The 21,727-nt window shown below is 50.6% G+C and overlaps 1 protein-coding gene across 1 annotated transcript; it reads left to right on the top strand.

Annotated features, from left to right (window-relative positions):
* Nucleotides 1-5,638: 5,638 nt before the first annotated feature.
* Nucleotides 5,639-20,658, top strand: SCIMP (SLP adaptor and CSK interacting membrane protein). The gene is made up of 5 exons (XM_012929710.3): nucleotides 5,639-5,716; nucleotides 14,363-14,486; nucleotides 15,617-15,680; nucleotides 17,601-17,674; nucleotides 20,270-20,658. Exons 2-5 carry the CDS (start codon nucleotides 14,369-14,371, stop codon nucleotides 20,485-20,487), a joined length of 474 nt encoding a protein of 157 aa, XP_012785164.2. The 5' UTR covers nucleotides 5,639-5,716; nucleotides 14,363-14,368; the 3' UTR covers nucleotides 20,488-20,658.
* The last annotated feature ends 1,069 nt before the right edge of the window (nucleotides 20,659-21,727 follow it).

Raw genomic sequence — 21,727 nt, 5'->3', positions numbered from 1 at the left:
TGTTGGCAGTGAAAAACTGGGCAAACTATGGTAGACTATGTCAATCAGTGGATTCTTCAACAACCTCATCGTGCTTGGAGTGGTGAGATTGGCAGCAATTCATAACTGGTGAACTATCAAACCACTTGAGCAAGGATCTCGGAGCATGCCCCACATCAGGGACCTGGGGTGGGTGAGAAACTGGGTGGGGCTCTTCCTTAATATCCCCCCTTACCTCAGATACATGAAGGAAACAATATGGAAATAATAGTCTTACCCACTTTCCTGTAGCCCTTGAACCTTTTTTTCCCTAATTAACTATGCAAAGATGGTCAAAGATATAATAAAAAAAGAAGTATTTTCCATCCACTGCTTCATTCCCCAAATGACCACAACGGCAGGAATTGGGTGATCCGAAGTCAGGAGCATCCTCCAGGACTCTCATATGAGTGCCAAGGACTTGGGCCATCCTCCACTGCTCTCCCGATCAGAAGCTAGATGGGAAGTGGAGCAATGGGAACAAACCAGCGCCCATATTGGATGCTGGCACTTAAAGGCAAAGGACTGAGCCAATTGAGCCATTGCGCCAGCCCCAGCTCTTTGGTTTAGACGCTGATATCTTCAAAAGGCAGTCCCCCATCCCCCAGTATTGATGTGCTCATGGCTGCTGGGAATGGCCCTCTCTCCTTCTCTCCCTCTAACACCCCCCCATACAAGAAGAAAAAAATTGGGAAACAATTCAATTGTCTCATCCACTTTCTTCACTCTTTAACACTCCCCACCCCGTCCATGTGGATATACATCCTTCTCAACCATGTAAACATCATCAGAAAAATAAAATAAATATATACCCCCCACCCCAAAAGAAGAGACTGATGTCTTGTACGTTCAGCCATCACTTGCAGGTCAAGCGCACCAGGGCTGGACCACAGCTGGACCACAGCTGAGGCGAAAATTCTACTTATGACCACCAGAGGGCAGACTCTGCCCTTTTAGACCCTCCCTGGCTTGAGCAAATCCTGGGCTCTCCCACCCTCTTGAGCCACCCAGACCAGCAGGCACTATTTCAGATGTCCAGTTACAAGGCCAGGCACGGATGTGTCAACTTCCTGCCCCCTCCCTGTGGTGGAAACCCAAATGTCAGGGGAAGAGTGTGGGTGGCAAGGACGTGAGCAGATCTCTGTGTCCTGTGTTGTGCCTGAGGCTGGTCTGCCCAGCACGCTCATCCCTGGCCGGTGTCGTAACTACTGCACAGATCCTCTGCTTGGTGAGCTCCTACACACTCCTCAAGGCCCAGCTCAAATGCCACCACTCAAATTCTCTTGGCCCCACACCACTAGTGTCTATCAGTTTGGTGAAGAAATAAAATCTGGGGGCTAAGGTTGTAGCACAGTGGATGTGTGGGTGCTGTTTTAAGTCCTGGCTGTCCACTTCTGATTTGGCTCCCTGCTATTGACCTGGAAATGCACTGGAAAATGGCCCAAGTGAAAGCAATGTTTTCCCTTCTTTCTGCATTTTGCAGAAATTTTTATTTATTTATTTATTTATTTATTTATTTATTTATTTATTTATTTATTTTTGTTTATTTGTTTAAAAGTCAGTTACAGAGAGGGACAGACCAAGATCTATTGCTTCATTCTCCAGATGACCCCAAGAGCCAGGATTGGGTCCAAGAGAAAGATCTTCACCCACTGATTCACTCCCCCCAGATAGCTGCAATGGCCAGAACTGAGCTGAAGCCAGGAGCTTCTTCCGGGTCTCCCACGCGGGTGCAGGGTCCCAAGGCTTTAGGTCATCCTCGACTGCTTTCCCAGGCCACAAGCAGGGAGCTGGACAGGAAGTGGGGCAGCTGGAACATGAACCTACAATAATATGGGGATCTTGGCACATGTAAGGTGAGGACTTATCCACTTGGCCACTGTGCCGAACCCAACATTTTTTTTTTTAATCTGAAGATACGTACACTGAGGAGAGCAAAAATGCCAGTTTCACTTTACCCACGTCACTGCTTGCCCAAGGTGGCACACAGCTCAGTGCTGTGTGTGCCCTGCTGGGCCTGCAGTTCCCCCAAGGGACAGAATCTGAGCACAGTGCAGGAGCATTCAACTTCCCCCACTGCCCAGGGCACTTCCAGAGAGTCCCACCTCCGCCACCCAGCATGCTGAGGGCATGAGCCTGGCACAGTGACTGGGAGGAGCCTGGAGCGAGGAAAAGAGGCTCAGAACAAGCAGGGCTCAAAACTCTACCAAAGGTCACAGACTCCCTGCCCTGCAGCTGCTTCCAGCGCCCCCGAGGACCTGCTGCTGAGCCATCGGGGGTGCCACCCCTACAGACTCCCCAGCTGGCCCAGGGACACCCTCAGTGCTCTTCACCTTTCATCTTCCTCCACCATGGGTGGCTCCCTGTGGGTGCCCTCTGCTGGCCAGTGTGACCCTTTGCGGATGGCTCCAACATGGTCTGGTGGCTTGAACCTATGGGACGTGGGAGAAGGTACATGATGTTCCTTCTATAGGGAGAATAACTGGAAGGCTGTCCGTACCTGGTCTAGCTTGACAAGATTAATGGAAAACATACAATATTAGGAATCTCTTGAGGGGACCAGTGCTGTGGTGTAGCAAGGTAATCCTCTGCCTGTGGCACCGATATCCCGTAGGGACGCTGCCTCAAGTCCTGGCTGTTCCACTTCTGATCCAGCTCACTGCTAATGTGCCTAGGAAAGCAGCAGAGGATGATTCAAGTCTCTGGGCCCCTACACACATGCAGGAGGAGGCTCCTGGCTTCAGACCGGCCCCCTTTTACACACTGTTGCTATTTAGGGAGTTAGCTCACAGATAAAAAAAAAAAAATCTCTCTTTTTCCTAAGCAACTCTCAAATAAATAATTGAAAAAAAAAAGACTCTCCCCTTAACCATACAGAAGAGGGAAGAAGAGGGTCAATGCACAGGAAAGGTCTGAGAAGTTCAGAACCTTAGCCTGGTCAGCAGCTGAAGGTACTTCCCATCCCTAACGCCACTGAGTAGACTGGAGGTGACTGCTTCTTCAGAAATGTAGACAGGATCTGGTGCAGTGGTTTAACACGCTAATCCTCCTCTTGTGTGTCCCAGTATTCCATATAGATACCAGTTCATGTCCCAGCTGTTCCACTTCCCATCCAGCTCCCTGCTTGTGGCCTGGGAAAGCAGTCAAGGATGGCCCAAAGCCTTGGGTCCCTGCATCTGTGTGGGAGACCTGGGTAGAAGTTTTTGGCTCCTGGCTTTAGATCTGCTCAGCTCCGGCCGTTACGGCCATTTGGGGAATGAACCAGAGGATGGAAGATCTGTCTCTGTCTCTTCGTCTCTCTGTAAAGCTGTCCTTGCAATAAAAATGAATAAACCCTTAACAAAAGGAGAAAGTTGCTTTGATAAAGGAATCGCAACGGGGATGGGCGTGAAGGCCAGCAGGGAAGACCCACTGCAGGTGCTGTGTTCCACCCTGGGGCACCTGGCTCACTGCCCAGCTCCAGTCCCTGAGTCCAGCTTCCTGCTAAGGCAGATCCGAGGTGGCAGCACAGAATGTAATGGCTCAAGAGGCTGAGTTCCTGCCGCCCTGAGAGAAGCTTGCATTGGGTTTCTGGCACCCTGCTTGGGCCCGGCCTGGCTCAGGATCACTGAGGGTATTTGGGGGATTCACCACAGGTTGGGCTGGCTGGCACTCAACTCTCTCAAATAAATTGGGAGAAAAAAAAAGAAAGAAAATTTCTGAGATGTTGGGAGTGATTTGAGTGTCTGAATGTATATGGGTCAAGTGTTTCCAGACAGGCTCAACCCGAAGAGGATGTCCCCGAGACACATGAGCTAATCAGATGGTTTAGAAATCGAAGAGGAGCCCAGCGCTGTGGTCTAGCCTGCTTGGAGTCCCAGCTACTCCAGTTCTGATCTAGCTCTCTGCTAATACACCTGGGCCAAGCACCTGGGCCACTGTACCCACATGGGAGACCCATAAGAAGCTTCTGCCTTCTGAATTTGGCTTGGCCCAGCCCCGGCTGCTGCAGCGATTTGATGGTGTGAACCAAAGGATGGAAGATCTCTCCTCCTTCTCTCTCTCTCTCTCTCTCTCTCTCTCTCTCTCTCTCTCTCTCTCACACGCACACACACACACATACACACACACACATATTTTAAAGAGCAGATCCAGAACTCAAAACCCAGGCACTTTGATATAGAATACGGCAACTTAACTGCAATGCCAAATTCCTGCCCCAGAAGATGATTCAAAATTACTTTTGGGAAAGTTTTTGAGCGGCTAGACTTTGAACCTGATAAGAAAGAGCACAGGCTTTGTGAACTCACAGATCTGGGTTCCAAGTTCTCCTCCCTGGCTGTGCAAACCCGATTCATTGACGTCACCTTCCTGGGCTTCAGGGTGCTTGTCTGTAGAACAGAGATGACCACATATAGGGGAGGGAGATTGTCAGCCGTGGGTACTGAGCCAGAGTCCCAAGGAAGTGCTCACAGACGAGATGCATGGATTCAGTGGTGTGCTGGAGCCGGCCTGGACCAGCCCAGGAGAGCTTATTGGTCTTGCTCCATCTCCTCCGGAGGCCAAATCCATGGACATCCTGTTGGCCATGGTGGGAGTGCTCACACGAGGGAGATGAGCAAACACTGCCAATCGGGCATAGGCCAGATGCTAGAGACTGACGCAGACCTTCCACTTCCCATTGTTGCAAAAAAGTGCCATGGCCCCCTCATTTGGGATGGGTCCAATGCACGTGGTCTGACTCAATCAGAACCAGCCTATTCAATGAAACAATTCATTTCTGGGTCTCCCCACCCCAATCTCATTTTCAGAGCTTGTGGCCTGGCTGGGGATTCTGTCTGGATGGAGTGACCCGATTGGAGCACAGCAGCCTGTGAGTGCAGCCTTAGAAACAAGCAGCTTGGGCCTGGCATGATGGCCTACTGGCTAAATCCTCACCTTGCATGCACCAATATCCCATATGGGCATTGGTTTGTGTCCCAGCTGCTCGACTTCCCATCTAGCTCCCTGCTGATGGCTTGGGAAGGCAGTGAAGGATGCCCCAAAGCCTTGGGACCCTGCACCCATGTGGGAAAACCCAAAGAAACTTTTGAATCCTAGCTTCAGATAGGCTCAGCTCCAGCCACCTGGGAAGTGAACCAGTAGATGGAAGATTTTTCTCTGTCTTCCTCTCCCTCTTCCTCTCTCTAAATCTGACTTTCATATACAGATATAGAACGGGCAGCTTTTCTCTTGCTCCTCTGAGCAGGCCTGAGCTATTTGCCAGAGCTCCTCTCACTGTGGATGGGGTGTTTGTCACTCATGAGCTGGCTTCTTACCCCTCATCTGTCTCTGCGCGGGAGTCCGGGTCCTGTGAGTCCACCCAAGGTGCAGGCTGCCACGTCTGGGCACGCTCAGAGCAGACTAGCCCACGCACACTGGCTCAAGCATGTGCCTCCCTAGGACCTGGTCATGCATACCTGGTGGGTCTGGTGGGAGTCATCAGGGCAAGGAGACATCCTGGCCTGAGGTAGTCAGCTTCCCTGGAAAAGGGAATTGTTGCCCGCTAGTGACGGCCTGTGTCTCTCCCCTGTGGGCGGATCAGAAAGGGGAAGTGTGGTCAGGCTGGGCTCCCTGGTGTGTGTGTGAGGAACACCTCTTGTCAGCTGCAGCCCAGCCACCACGCGCGGGCCACGGCTGTCTCCACTGCTGCTCACATCTGGACAACCCCTCCGCTCCGGTAAGCACCCTTGGCTCTTCCTGGGCCATGTCCTACTTTCCCCCACCACGGGCACTTGCCAGCGTTGGCATGTCTACGTGACTGACGGTTCAGATGCTAGGTTAGGGGCTGTTTTCTAGGTGGGGTTGGGAAAACACTGACCCCCAAAGTTGCTGCTTTCTCCTGCAGCGGCTTTGAGTGAAGTCCCAGGCCCCCTTTGCGTGGTCCAGGTGGGCTTCCCTGTAATGTTGCTGATGCAGCTTGGGTGACCCGAGGCATCGCTTCACCTCTCTGGGGGCACTGCTTCCTTGTATCTATATTGGGAGCCGTGAGGAAGTCTACCTCTCATATTGAAAAGAGTGCCGAGGGTTAGTGCCACTCTGAGTGTTGATGGGGGCAGTTTGGATCTGGACGATGGCAGTGGACCTGCATGGTCCTGTGCTGGAGATCGGGGTGGGGACGGAGGCACTGATGGTATGTCAGGCCATGTCTTGGAGCTCTTGGATGAAAGAGCTGGACACACAGGTCTTGGTCCCTTTGTCCCTGTTCCCTGGCACTCAGGGATTTATAAGGCCCCTGCCATCCAGGGCCCTGGGGGTCAGGGAGAGGCTGGACTGCGATGATACGGCAGGTGGACCTTGGGAAGGTTGGTGCTTAGAAGGTGCTTAGAAGGAGACCTGGGCTCAGCCTTGCCGTGTTCACCTTCACTGCTTTGGCACCCACTGTCCCCGAGCCACCCCCTGTCCTGGCCCCACTGCAGCAGCACAAGCATTGCTGAACCTGAAGAACAGCCAACTTAGGAGCTTTTTTATTAAGTAATAACAATTACTAATAAAAATTTAGATGTGTTGGCGTGGATGATTGTACTTATTTGCGAGGCACAGAGACAAAGGAAGACAAACACAGATCTCTCTCAATTCACCGATTCACTACCCAAGAGTTTGGTCAGACCAAAGCCAAGAGTTGAAAATTCACTCTGGGTCTTCCCTGTGGGTGGCTGTGACCCAAGTTTCTTGAGCTGTCAGCTGTGGTTTTGCAGGGTGCTCATCAGCAGGAAGCTGTAGCTGGGAGTGGGGTCTGGACCCTGTGTCTGAGGTGTGGTGTCGATGTCCCAGTTTCTTAAAAACTAGGTCAAAATTCCACATCTACCTCATGGTAGTTCCCAGGGGTAAGCATGTGGTTTGGTCACGCTGCTGCTTAGAATGCAAGCAACCCAGGGTCCAGCACAGTAACTCAACCGCTGAATCCTCACCTTGAAGATGCCGGGATCCCATATGGGACCTAGTTTGTGTCCCAACTGCTCCACTTCGCATCCAGCTCCCTGCTTGTGGCCTGGGAAAGCAGTCAAGGACAGCCCAAAGCATTGGGACCCTGCACCCGCATGGGAGACCTCAAAGAAGCTCCTGGTTTCAAATTGGTTCAGCTCCAGTCATTGCAGCCAATTTGGGGAGTGAACCAGTGGATGGAAGATCTTTCTGTCTCTCCGTCTCTCTGTAAATCTGCCTTTCCAATAAATAAATAAATCTTTAAAAAAAAGAAGAAGAAGAAGAAGAAGAATGCCAACAACCCACATTGCAGTGCCTGGTTTAAGGCTCAGCCCACCCAGCTTCTGGTCCAGCTTTTTGCTAGTTCACGCCCTGGGAAGCAGCAAGTGATGGTTCAAGTACTTGAGTCCCTGCCACAAACTTGGGAGATCTGGAAGGAGCTCCCGGCTGCTGGCTTCAGCCTGGCCCAGCCCTGGCTGCTGTGGGCATTTGGAAAGTGAAGCACTGGATGGGACATTTCTCTAGGTCACTGTTCCTGTTTCTGTCTTCCACATAAAATGAAAATGAATGTAAATTAGGAAAACCAGTGATCACCCCTGACGTCCAGCCCAGTGCCCTTCAAGGCCCCATTCACATACATCAACAGGCTTATACTGTGAACTGTTTTTCCTGCTTAGCATGTCAGTTTTAAAGAAGGGTGGGAGGGAGAGAGGGGAAGGCAAAAGCTGAATAAACCCACAGTCTCAGGAATTCCTGGTGTCTGCTCCTGACTCCCCAGCAATGACTCTTGGAGAGTTGAGGGGGAGCAAGATGCCTTCCAGCCACTCCCCCACCCTCTGAGGGATGGCTTATTCAATCCTTTCCCTGGAAATTGCTCAGAACTGCCATAGGCTCTCTAGTGATCTTGGAAATCCCTCTGTTGGCTAGAGGAATGTGCAGAAAGTGGGGGAACCTGGATCCCACCCGCCCACCAACACTTGCACAGTTTCTGCTTCCCAGCCAACCTCCTGACTCCAGTGGCCAATGGCAGTGGAGGGCAGGGAGCTGGTTCAAGGTCATGTGTGTCCAACTGAACTGGCTTTGGAATTCCGATTGCTGGGATTCCAGACCCTGGACCCTGGGGGAAACCCACCTGGAACAAGCAAAGGGGCCTAGGGCCTCACTCAATCATTCACATATCCACAGACAGGGGCTAAATCCCAGGTGATGTTCAAGGATGAGAGAGAGAGAGAGAAAGAGAGAGAGAGAGAGAGAGAGAGAGAGAGAGAGAGAGAGAGAGAGAGAGAAAGAGCCCTGCTCTCAGCCAGTGCAGGAGCAAAAAGAACAAGCCTCCAGAGTTGGTTGTTAGCCATGCCAGCTCAATGGATTGGGGGAAGGCATATCCCATGATGACCACCACACACTGCAGGGTGAGCAAAGCCCTTTCTTGTGGCTGAGGAGGAAGGAAGACCCCATGAGAGCAAGCACCAGGGGAACATGGGGCCAGGTGGGGCTGAATCTGCCCCTCACTGCTGGACCCCTGCCCTAAGCCTGCCTTCCTCCTGCCTGCCTCCTGCCTGCCTCCTGCCTGCCTCCTGCCTGCCCACTGGTAGCCCAGTGGACAACTCCTCCGCTCTCCTCTCCATCTTGCTCTGCGTTGCTGGCTCGTCCTCTCTCCTGTCCTGTCCCAGCTGACAGACAAACTCAAGTCTCTCATCTCATAAACAAATGATCCTTGCTCGTCCTCAGCTCTTTCCTTCTGAAATCCCAGCTTCCCTTGCCTCTGGAAAACCCCTCTCTTGGTCCAGTCCTGCTCAGGTTGTTCCCGCCTGTCCTCCTCTGCCAGTTGTCCCTCCTCATTCCTCCTAGCTGATGCGAGGGTTCCTCAGGTTTCCATCATTCCCTCTTGTCTCCTCTGAATGAGTGGGACTCAGAGTCTTCCCTGAGGGGAGATGGCTGAGGAGGGAGAACCTGGGGGATGCTGAGCTTAGCTTCCAGAAGCAGGGAGGGCTGAGTTTCCAGAAGCAGAGAGCGGTGGCAGGTGGAGAGAGGTGGCAAGCAGGGGGCATCTGTGTGAGGTCAGCAGGAGGTGCTGGCCTCCTGGGTCTTGGCTCTGGCAGGGACTTCATTCCTGCATGACCAACACATCCAGCTCTCAGTGTCCTTCCAAGACATGGGACAAAGACTTATACATGTCCTTGCCTCTGCTGATATTTTTGGAAAGGAACCCTGGGGAAGTCATGACCTGCTTTTCTTCCTTCGAGGCTGCACACCCAACAAGGCAGCTCAGATGAAGGGGAGTAGGAGAGCATTGTGGAGGTGCACTGCCCCAGGTAACGCTGGGCTTGCCTTCTGAGACACACTGATCATGGCAACCCCTGCAGGCCTGCAGGAGCAGAGGGCAAAGCGCAGGCAGGTCTAAATCAGTCTCCGGCACAGAGAGAGGTTTGGGAGCTGACAGTTAGGATACTGGCAGTGGGACTGGGAGAAAGAGAGCAAAGACTTAACACGCACAGAGGGAACGAGTACGTGTGCTCTTTGACAACCTGGCGTGCTCCATGTCCAGATGCGCAGCTGCTGCAGCGTCAGCAGAGGTGTGTGCTTCACACTGCAATGAATCACAAGGGAGCACTCCAGCCTGTGTTGACTGGACAAGATTGGCAGCTGCCGGTCCTATCGAGTTTCATTAGGTAAAGGCAGCTCGGCAGATTTTTTTTTTTTAATTGCAAGTGACTATACAGCAGGCAGGTAGGAGCTGTTACGGCTGCATGTTAGTGTGTTAGAGAAACAGCCATGGGAAGCTTGCTGTTAGGCAAGCGGAGGGGAATCCTTCGCTCTTCACAGTTTCAAGGAGAGGGCAGGGACAAGCACTGTGGCACAGTGCGTTAAGCCGTCACCTGCAGAGCTGGCATCCCATTTGTGCTCCATTTCAAGGCCTGCCTGGTCCACTTTTGATCCAGCTCCCTACTGATGTGCCTGGGGAAGCAGCAGAAGGTGACCTAAGGACTTAGGTTCCTGCATGCATGTGGGAGACCTGGAAGAAGCTCCTGGTTCCTGACTCTGGTCTGGTCCAGGCCTGGTGATTAGGACCCTTTGGGGAGTCGACAAGTACGTAGAAGATCTCTCTGTCTCTCAAACAAATAAAACAAAACTTAAAAGAGAGAGAAAGTGGGCAAGCCCTGCCCAGGAAAGGTAGGACTTAGTGGTGGCATTTTTGGCATCCTGACCAGCAGGCAGGGATGGCACCTCTGCTCCTTACCACCTTTCACTCTACCTGGATCCACTGAGGCTGCCCATGATTATTCTAAGGGAGAAGTGAACACTTTCCTTGTTTGCCCTGCCCCCCGCCAAGTGGTTCTGCAAACCAGCCGAACACTGTGCTCCTTACTGAGGCTCGGGAACAACCTGGGGTACTTGTGAAAACGCTGATGCCCCGGCCAGACCTACAGAGAGAGCTGGGAGTGGAGTGAGGACCCGGGATCCTGTCTTCATTTCCCAGGCAACTGGAATGTGATATTGAAGAGGTCCCGGATGTGTGGTCAAAACTTAAGGCAGACAGAGTCAGACAGATCTGGGATTGCCTCCTGATCTTTCTACTTCCTAGCTCTGTAAACTTGTTTGTGGTGCAGCAGTTCAGCTGCCACTTGGAAGGCCTGCAGCCCATAGCGTTGTGCCTGGTCTAAGTCCCAGCTGTTCTGCTGACCTAGTGAAGGAAGCAGGTGGTGGTTCAAGACCTTGGGTCCCTGACAGCCATGTGAGAGATCTGGGTTGAGGTCTGGGTCCCCGGCTTTGGCCCGGCCCAGCCCTGGATATTGTCGGCATTTGGGGAGGGAACCAGTGATAACAGATCTCTCTCTCTCTTTCTGTCTCCCTGTCTTTCAAATAGAATGACAATAAATCAAGATTTAAACGGTTTAGTAATAACTATTACCTACTTTCCAGAGCTATTGTAAAGATTAACTAAGCTGGGACACGCAGAGTAGTCATAAATTATGGTATATCAGCACCAACACATATCAGTGCTCTAAAGTGCATTTTCATATGAAGTTTCTCATGGTGTGGAGCAAGTCACAGCTAAAGACTGAGGCCTTGCCAATATTGGAAATTCTCAAACAATGGTTCTGCTTTCAGTTCTGTTATGAACAAAGAGAAGGTATCAGCATGGTGTCAGTGTGACAACGTTACCAGGGTAAACAAAGTTTGGGGTCAGGCTGGACTGAGCTGGAACCTCATGTTGGTCAATTAAGTGTGAGGCCCTTTGGTAAAGTTATCTCTTTTTAAATTATTTATTGATCTGAAAGGCCAAGAGAGACACAGAAAGATCTCCCATCTGTTGGTTGACTTTCCGGATGCCCGCCCATAGCAGCCATGCATGGGTCATGCCCAAACTGGGAGCCAGAATCTAAACTTGGGTCATCTATATGGGTGACCGGGGACTCACCTGCTTGAGTGGTCACCATGGTTTCCCATGGTTTGCATGAGCAGGCAGCTGGAGTGGAGAGCAGAAGCCAGACTTGAACTTGGGCAGTCCAGCATGGCAGTAGGTGTCCCAAGCAGTTGTGCCTCTCACTCTTTGGGGAAATTTCTTAAAGTCTCAGCTCTGTGTCCTTGTGGGAGCACAGTTGGTGCTTCACACTCATGAGCTCTGTATCCACAGATTCAACAATCATGGAAGGAAAATATTTGAAAAAAAAAAAGGTCTGTGTTAAATACATGCTCTTGTTTGTTGTTACTTGCACAATATAGTATAACTACTATTTACACAGCATCTAACTGAACTAGACACTATAAGCCATCTAGAGATCACTTTTAAGATATATGGGAGGGGGCCAAGCATGATAGCTCAATGGATAAATCCTCACCTTGCAAGCGGCAGGATCCCATATGGGCACTGGTTCATGTCCCGGCTGCTCCACTTCCCATCCAGCTCCCTGCTTGTGGCCTGGGAAAGCAGAAGAGGGTGGACCAGGTGGGAGACACAGAAGAATCTCCTGGCTCCTAGTTTCAGCCATTGTAGCCCTCTGGAAAGTGAACCAATGGATGAAAGATATCTCTCTCTCTTTATCCCCATTTCCCTTTCTCTCTCTCTCTCTCTGTAAATCTGCCTTTCAAATAAAAATAAATCTTCAAACAGACAAACAAACAAACATGGCCAGAATTCAGTCCAGGCCGATCAAATCAGAATTCCTGATGCCGCACACGTATCTACAGCTTCTAAAGCTTCCAGGCTGATTCTAACGTGCAGGCAGAGGACGGAAAATCACGACACTCCTCAAGTTCCTGACCCAGGGCCTGCACAGCCACAGGACAGAAGCAGCATCCAGGGCAAGCTGAGGACTGATGGACACAGGAGGTGCCAGTTATACATAGCTGCTTTTGCCACTTATATCTTTTTTTATTATCGTTTTTTAAAAGAAGCTTTATTTTATTGGAAAGGCAGATTTATAGAGAGAAGGGACAAAGAAAACTCTTCCATGTGTTGCATCACTCCCCAAATGGCTGCAACAGCTGGAGCTGAGCCAATCCAAAGCCAGGAGCCTCTTCCAGGTCTGCCACGTGGGTATAGGATCACAAAGATTTGGGCTGTCCTCCGCTGCTTTCCCAGGTCACAAGCAGGGAGCTGGATGGGAAGTGGAGCAGCCGGGACATGAACTGGTGTTCATACGGATGTCAGTGCTTGCAGGCAGAGGATTAGTCAGTGGAGTCATCATGTGGGCCCCCCCTCTTACATCTTTATAAATGACCACAGAATGTTACATTAATTAAGTCAAAACTTTGTTAAAAAAAAAAAAAAAACACAAAATTTGAAACTGAAATCTCAAATCAACGTTGACACTATGCCAGTAAGACAATCATGGTGTCACATGCGCAATCAGGTCAGAATATCTGAGCAGCAGTAATGGCCTCTGTAGCCTAACCGTGTTTCTCTGCCACCTTATGCATCATTGACACTATTCAAATGAGTGACGCAGAGATGGCACTGGTGAGCTCCCCTAGGCTAAATGGGGACACGGTGGCTGCTTCTCCTGCGACCTCCCAAGGATCCCTGAACAATCATTTTGACTTTAATATCCAAATGAACCAGCAAAGCGCCGCTTCCATGTGAAGACAGCCCAGTCTTAAGGCCAGCATTGTGGCCTAGTGGATTAAGCTGATGCTGGCAATGCATGACAGAATACCAGTTTAAGGAGATTGGGCTGCTCCACGTCCAATCCAGCTCCCAGCTGATATGCCTAGGAAAACTGCAGAGGATGGCCCAAGTGCTTGGGCCCAGTTGCTATCCACACGGGAGACCCAGATGGAATTCCTGGCTTCTGGCTTCCGCCTGGCCCAGCCCCAATTGTTGTGGCATTTGGAGAGCGACCCGCAATAGAAGATCTCTCTCTGGGTCTTCCTTTCCGATTTCTCTGTCACTCTGCCTTACCAATAAATAAATCTTTTTTTTAAAGAGTCCAGCCTCTTCTCAAGAACTCCCTGAACTATGGGCGGTCTTTGTGGGGCCTTTAGCCACCGCTCTTTGTCATGGGAAGCCCAGCAGCTTTTGTCCTCCTCTCCACTTGCCCCTACGCTCCTGTGACTCAGAAGAGCACTACACACACGTCACTCCCAAGCTCTGCCACACCTGCCCTGTTGCTGCTGGGCAGCTGATGCGGAAAGTGTGAGGTTACCAGAAAGTTACAGCACAGCACAAGCCAGGCAGAATATTCATTAATAATAATTACTAAGACTGAGCATCTCACATAGCCATCCTGCACAAGCTAGGCTCACTCTCCCTGCAGCTCCTCCGCCACGCTCAGACTCGCTCCTCTCTCCCGAGCCCCTCCCTCAGCTGCTTACCTCCCCCGGGAGCTTCCCCTCTCCAGCTTGCCCGCTGCTGTTAACTCTGCTCAGCTTGCTCTGTACCTTTCGCTCTGCCTTTCTGGCCATGCTTCCACCAGAAAGGCCCATCAGGGTAATCTTCCAACTTTTCCCTTAAAACAAAACAACAACAAAAACACCTCTCCAAGTTGTCTTTCCGCGGTTCTGTATTAAGTCTGCCTTGCTCGGCCGAAACAAGCGATTACTGCCTCAAAGGGCACTTCTCCTGCTGCTGCACATTTGCCTTCTAAGAAAGAGTGAAGGCCACACCAAGCACCTCTAGAGTATCTCATGGGTATATAATATATCTCTAATCTTTGCAAAGCTCTGTGAGATGGGAGCTGGTATCATTCGCTAGCACAGATGAAAACGCTGGGGCCCCAGGAAGGTGGAGTGACTCGCCTGAGCAACCTGCTGCTGGCCAGGGTTGGACTTGAAGCATGTCTGTCTGATTCCTTAGCAGAGGTCTGCTTTTCTATACAACACAGCAGACAGCGGACCCCTCCCTGACCCAGTCAGGACGCCTTCGACTCCTCTCTCACCCTCCTGTCTCTATTCTCCCCAGGAAGCCATGGCAATGAGTTGGTGGAGGGACAACTTCTGGATCATCTTGGCTGTGGCCATGATCATCACCTCCGTGGGCCTGGGCCTCATTATGTATTGCATCTGCAGGTGCCAGCTTGGACAAGGTAATGGCTGTCTAACCTGGGCAGGTGGAGGGAGGGCTGAAGGCATTAGAACCCCCGAGGACAGGGTGATTCCTCTTGGACCTGTAGGCGCTAAGCCTTGTACGAAGCACCACACATTCTGGGTTTCAGATTGGGGTCTGGGTTGAGTTTCTGGCACAGAGCTTTGGCCCAGGTCGAGACTCAGCTATGGCAGGAATTTTGGCAGTTGGGGAGAAGGCAACAAACCAGAAGATGAGAGCTCTCTGTCTCTATTTCTGTTTCTCAAGTAACCAAAAAATAACTTTTTAAAAATTTATTTGTTTTTATTGGAAAGGCAGATTTATAGAGAGGAGATACAAAGCCACTCCCCAAGTGGCTACAACGGCCAGAGCTGAGCCAATCTGAAGCCAGGAGCCAGCAGCTTCCTCCAGATCTTGCACGTGGGTGCAGGATCCCAAGGTTTTGGGCTGTCTTCTACTTCTTTCCCAGGCTACAAGCAGGGAGTTGGATGGGAAGTGGAGCATCTGGGACACGAACCAGCACTCATAAGGGATCCCAGTACATGCAAAGGCGAGGACTTCAACCACTAGTCTACCATGCCGGACCCCTAAAAAGTAATTTTTATTAAGCATTTTCTGGGCTCCTAAAGTCCTCTGAGTATTCACCTTCCAAAACCTTTCATTCTCAGATATGGAAACAAATGGGACGCTGAACAAATTTACCTGCACTCTTTTATCTTGACCCAATCCTAATAACAAATAGGTTATAATTAATAACAATGTGGATTCCCAGCACATTGCAGTTTACAAAGTGCTTTCCCCACTCTTTCTCTTGTTTCCTTCTAACGACGTCTGGTCATTCATTGGACACACACTTCTGAGTGCCAACTAAATGCCAGCCATGAGGAAACAACACAGCATCTATGTGGCTGCCGCCCTCCTTGGGCCTGTGCCCAGGCTCTGGGGCCAGGTGCTCCAGTGCCAGCTCTGATCCCTCTTAGCTCTGTGCTGCTAAGTCTGTCTCCCCCTGGCAATTCTTCCAAGTGTCCTGGACCCACTGGCTTCTTAGGAGCTCCAAATTCAAACAATCAAACAAAAATACACTTTGCACTAAGTCTTCCTAAATGAATGTGTGTTTTCCCTCCTGCTTAGGCAAGAAATGGAAAATTGCCAGGTCCTTGAAACAAAACCAAAGAGATGAAGAAAAGATGTATGAGTAAGTGTATGTGTGGGTGTGTGTTGCCAGGGGAGGGCCTTCTGCTTTTTAATGTTGAGAAGCCCTTGTTTATCTCCACCTTAACCCCTCCTCCACTGCACTGGCACATCTAAGATGCCCCTTTTGCTGTGGAGTTGGAAAAATGGTGAGTTTGGGGAACTGGTGGTACAGGGAGCCACCTATTTTCTATGCCCCACAAGGAGACTTTCATCTGTCTCATCTATTTGGACAGAGGAGCTGTGTTAGGTTCTGTTCTAACCCACCACCTGGTCTCATTTTCCTTTTCTTTTTAGATGCATTCAAAGTATAGTCTTCCAAACGTTGCTTGCACTCAGCAAAAATAGGCCGTGTGCTTTGCCTTGGGACTGTGTGCTGTGCTCTGTCAGGGGCTTTAAGACTGCTACCTGTGTAGTCCCCGAGGCCATGAGTAAGCCCGAGGACTCCCTGGAAAGACTCATGGGACCCAGAAAGCTTACAGTTAGATTTGAATACAGCAAAAAGGTACAAGTTAACACCAGTACAGGATCATTTCAAGAGAATCCAGGTGCAAGGACATCAGTGACAAGCGAGCATGCATGTGACACACTGCTGACCGTGGACACCCCATCTGTGCCTTGGTGCCTCGGGCTTATGGGGAGTGACAGTCATGGAGGACCGAGCACCCATGAAACCGGCCTTAACTACTCACTCCCCATCCCCTACAGGGGTCATCAGCTCTAGCATGGTCCAGGCTTCTGGGGTGTAAGGACATTTCTAGATATCCAGGCAGGCTGCCCGAAGAGCCTACGGGAGCTCTCCCAGGAGTCAGGCAAGCACCGTCCTTCCTTTGGAACATGTACACTCTTAGAGCACAATTCATGCTTTTCTCAAATGGCTTTTACTGGGGACCAAGAGGTGGGCCAGCCAATAAAATCCCTCCCCTAACAACCGTGGCTCCTTGGGCAGTAGTAAGATAAACGTGCTGGTAGCTGGATGATCAGAATTCCAGTCTTTCCTGAAGCACAACATGAACACAGGAAAGTATGAATGGCAAGTTTCCATTTTTCCATTCTCACAGATCTCCGTGCGCTGAGCAGAGCAGGCAGGCCGCACGCAGACGGAGGACTCTCAGAGGAGCACCTGCTCCGCCCTGCAGCCGCCACACCTCTCTCTGCTAGCATCTAGCTCTCCCTTTCTTGTCTCAGTGTGTTCATGAATGGAATCATGCCATATATACGATTTGGCATCTTTTGCTCAACACTTTCTTTCTGGGATGCCTTAGGACAGCTATAGATTATTTACTTTCACCACTACAGTGGATGCCATGGTGGGAACCTCACACTGCTAACTTATCCACTGCACTGCTGAAGGGCATTTGGGTAATGTCATGGTGGCTAATTTTATTTGTCTCCGGTCCTCTGGAGTGCCCGGACAACACAAGGAGTGTCTAGTTTGAGGTTGTTAAGAATCATGGCATTATGAAAATTCTGTTGCATGTTGTGTGGTGAACACAGGCAAGCAGTTTGCAGTGAGAAGTGTGGAGGAAGGTATGAACCCTGTAGAGTGACTGCTGTCTCAGGATGCATGCCACATTTAGCTTTAGGACTATATCTGTTTTTGCATATCAAAATATACTTGGTGCCTACCTCCCTGTCCCAACTCAGCACAGGTGAACACAGGAAAGTGTGTTCCAAGTTCTAAGTTATACCACATCTTCCTCCCTCAGTTTCAGTCACTCCTTGACCCAGAGGACACAGTTCCATTAGGTGCTAAAGTTCTGAAGGGATGCAAGACCTAGAAAGGCCAGGAAATGCTTCCCATTGGTCCGGGTCAAAACCTGAATGTTCAACCCATGCTCTGTCCATGGCATCTTTCTTTCAATCCGCTGACAGCAAGCCTGCTCCAAACCACACACTGATGCCTCTCTTTTTCTCTGCCCAGGAATGTTTTTAATCAGTCACCAGTTCAGTTACCTCCTCTGCCACCCAGGGACTTGCCTTCTCTTGGAGACTCCAGTAAGTATATCTGTTGGTAAGACTGTTACAATTTGCTGATAAAAGCCTCAGCCACAGAGTGTCAGCAGCAGGAATCTACGTTCTGCCAGGTCTGGCTAGGGGTCAGGGTGCCAGACGGTTCAGTTTCTGGTGAGCGAATTCTCTTCCGGGCTGGCAGAATGCTGCCTTTTTGCTATGACCTCATATGGCCCTTTCCTGGCACATGGGAGCTGGAGAGTGGGAGAGCCAGCTCCCTGAGGTCTCTTGGTTTTCTTTATAGACTTATTTATTTACTTAAAAGTCAAAGTTGCACATTGGCAGACAGAGAGAGAGATCTTCCATCCACTGATTCACTCCCCAAATGGTCACAACAGCTGGAGCTGAGCCAGGCAGAAGCCACAAGCCAGGGGCTTCTTCTGGGTCTCCCACATGGGTGCAGGAGCCTAAGCACTTACGCCATCTTCTTCTGCTATCCCAAATGCATTAGCAGGGAGCTGCACAGGAAGTAGAGCAACTGGGCCTCAAACTGGGGCTCATGTGGGATGCCAGCGCTGTGCACAGCAGTTTTAACCTGCTACACCACAGCTCCAGCCCCACTAAGGTCGCTTCTGACAATGACACTAATCTTGTTGCGTCAGGGCCTCATGTTATCAATAGGTAAAGCCACTGTGGGGTTAGGGCTAGAAAACGTGAATTTAGTGAGATCACATTCAATCCATAGCACTAGGATTTGTAGACATAGGAATATGTAAGTTTCAAACAAATATGTAAGAAAGAGTCATCCAAGCAAGGCATTTGGTCTAGTGATTAAGATGCCCAGGTACCACATCGGAGTACCCGGCTCTATATCCAGCTCCTGTTCCAAACTCCAGCTTCCTGATAAGACAGCCCCTGGGTCATCAGGGTGGCTCAGGTGACCCTGGACTGAGATTCCAGCTCCTGCTTCAGCCACTGTAGGCATCTGGGAAATAAACTTGTGGATGGCACCTTCATCACAGCAACATACTCTCTGCCTTTCAAATAAATAGATCACCGTGAAGAAAAACATACTAATGCTCCCGATATCCTGATACGAACATGCCCAATTCATGTTTGAATCCCGGCTATCAACACGAATGAAAAGGAACTTGGGGTTGTCATTGGGTCTTCCACACTTGTGTCAGAAATGTGGCAGAATGTTCTTCCTTAAGTGCTTTACACAGCCGGATTTGCCTCATCCTTCGGGTATCTGCTCAAAAGTCACCCACCTCCCAGAGATGACCTTCCTATCTAAAACAGTCCTGCAATTTTCTCTTGTAAAACTTGGGGGCAGTTCTTCAAAACTGCCTTATTTAGCTAGCATCCATTTCTTTAGGATCTGTCTCCCCCACTGGAATATACTCTCCAGGAAAACTGTATGTCTTATTGTCTTGTTGTTTACTCACCAGAACAGTGCTTGGAGCTTAGCAGGTGCTCAGGGAAGACGTCTGAATGGGTAAATGATCCCATGAGCTAATACTGATGGAGCCCACTCTGTGTCAGATCCCCTGCTAGGCCTTCTCTCCAGGCACTGTCTCATTCATGAACTGCTGCCCACAATTCAACAGAGCAGGTGCGTCCATGCAGCCCTGTATCAGTTGAGGACACTAAGGTACAAAGACATTATTAGGTGACCCATCCATCGTCACACAGCCAGCCACACGCGTTCCAACTACACAGTTCAACAGGGAATGGTGACCCAGGCCATTTCCATCCCCAGCCCAGGTGCAGCCAAGTTGTTCTGTCTCTCCTTTTGTTCTACATGTGTTCTGTACCAATTGCACTTTCTGAAATCACCTCTAGCCCCTCTCTTCTGAGCAGATAGATTTGTACGTGAGCAACTATGGACAGTCCTGGAAAAGCAGCACAGATCACCAGGAGGGCTATGTCCAAAAAGGGGAGTGGTTTTTACTGCTTCTTCGTGAGAAAGTTATGGGCTGTAGCCACACTTGCAGCCACAGTGCTTACCTGACTACCAACTCTGGTCTGTTTCTTTCTTTCTTTTTAATATTCATTTATTTGAAGGCAGCGATACAGAGAGAGGGAGAGAGGGGATTCCATCTGCAGATTCACTCTCCAAATGGCCAAAAGGGCTGTAGCTGGGCCAATCTAAAGCCAGGAGCCGGGAGCTTCCTCTGGATCTCCCACATGGATGCAGGGTCCCAAGGCTTTGCGCCATCCTCTGTCACTTTCCTAGGTCATTGCAGGGAGTTGGATTGGAAGTAAAGCAGTCGGGGCTCAAACTGACATCCATGCTGGCACCAGAGGTAGTGGCTTCACCCACGTCACCATAGCGACAGCTGGGGTCTGTTTCTTTTCTAAGCTTTGGTTTCATGGTTTCCGCGCAGTGCAGCCATAGACAGACAAACTCAGAGTCCAGATGTCTGACCAGTATGCATATTTGATGTTTGCGCCCTTGGGTCACCCTGGGAGCCATGGCCTATCTGCATCTGAGTTTCTTTGTGAAATGGGGGATGTGGCCCCCCCAGGAAGTAGGAAGATCACGACAACCCAGGACAATCATGTTGAGCCACTGGGTCAGAAATATATCTGCACATGCAACAGCTTTGCATGTAAGGACCTTTCTGCATGTTCCAGCCCCACAGGAAACCCCAAGTCCACCACTACCCACGTACTCACTGGTGAATCACCTAAGAAACAAGAAGACCATTTCCATCCCCAGCTACGTGGAGCCTGAGAACGACTATGACGACATAGAAATCCCCGTGACTGCTGAAGACCACCATGCAAACACAGTCATTCCTTCAACCTCGAAAACCCAAGAGGGTTCGCTCGGCTTATTTGGAAGCCATTGAAAGGGGCTGAACAAACGGGGTCCTGAAAGCCGGTAGTGGCTTTGTGAAGCTTCGTGGAGTGAGACGGCACTTCCTGACCCTTAGATGTGGATGCTTCTAAGCAACCAGACAACCGTGACGAGCGGACAGACGCTGGCGCCTGGCCCTGAGGACTGAGGGCCCTTGCGTCCCTAGGAGGGAAGTTTTCCACTGGGAGGCTCCGTGTTCTTACAGCCCACTTTTCCCTCGTTCCCTTGGGGTGTGTGGTTCTGGTGACCTTACAGGGAAGTCTGCGCATGGCCTTCCGGGGCTCCTTCCCCAGCCAGGGAGCTTGCTCTGTGCCTCCAGTCCCCTACCTTTCTACCCCACCCATTGCTGCCCTGACAAACTCTAGCAGTACAGCTGAGCGCTCTTGCGTGCAAGTCACTGTGTGGCACCTGGGGAGTTTGCGAGGGATTTTTATTTTTGAGGTCCTCCCCTGCCACATATACCTCAAACCCCAGTGCCTCTTAGGATGTGACCATCCAACCCAAGTGCTCACCTGGCACTTTAATCCCCCACCTCTGGGTGGCACGATATATAGTGCTTCCAGGTGGCACTATAACCATCAGCAAGGGTAGAAGTCACCTTCTGGTTCATATCCAGAGGTCTTTTCACAACAGGTGTCTTGAGGAGGCTACAGTATAAGTCAGATTTCCCCTGGACAGAAAGGAACTATGTCCCAATAGCATAGCCAAGTCAGAGTTCAGAGACTCACTCCCTCTGTCCATAATTTTTGTTAATTGCTTCCTCCTCCGATGTGGGATTCTATGCAAGCAGCCCCTCCCGTGCCATGCCTCCCCTCACTGCCCCCTCCCCGCTGCCCCGCCCACCCCGGGCGTGGCTAGGAGGTGGAAGGCCCAGTGTGAGTTGCTGCTTTGTGGTGAATAAGATGTTAAGGCAGTGGGCTGACCAGCAAGCGCCCGGGAAGTGGCAGGGTCATCATAGCCATGTTGTTTGTAAAGGCTCCTAGGTCTCATGTTTCCTTCTGGATGATCTGTTAGAGTACTAGGACTTAGTCCAGTCCAACCAGATGCACAGATGGAATCCTCGGGAAATCTGGCTATCAAGCCAGCCTGCTGGGGGAGCGCCTGAAAAGGCCTGAGAGCGCTTTCCCTTACGTGGTGATGAAGTAGGCCCCTGCCGTGGTCAAGCTTTGGCCCTCAGCGACTGCTGGGCAGAGGGGACATGCTTCCTGCCTGGACCTCCCAGTCCAGATGCC

The sequence above is a fragment of the Ochotona princeps genome, chromosome 17 (assembly GCF_030435755.1).
Source record: "Ochotona princeps isolate mOchPri1 chromosome 17, mOchPri1.hap1, whole genome shotgun sequence".
In the NCBI taxonomy this organism is placed as follows: Eukaryota; Metazoa; Chordata; class Mammalia; order Lagomorpha; family Ochotonidae; genus Ochotona; species Ochotona princeps.
Note: the sequence above shows the minus strand (reverse complement) of the source record. Positions and strands in the feature narration are given on the sequence as shown.

Coding starts and splice junctions, on each gene's coding strand:
- SCIMP (XM_012929710.3), top strand. CDS start 14,369: ATGGCAATGAGTTGGTGGAGGGACAACTTCTGGATCATCTTGGCTGTG. Junction 14,487..15,616: donor CAGGTGCCAGCTTGGACAAG/GTAATGGCTGTC, acceptor CCTCCTGCTTAG/GCAAGAAATGGAAAATTGCC. Junction 17,675..20,269: donor GCCTTCTCTTGGAGACTCCA/GTAAGTATATCT, acceptor TGCATGTTCCAG/CCCCACAGGAAACCCCAAGT.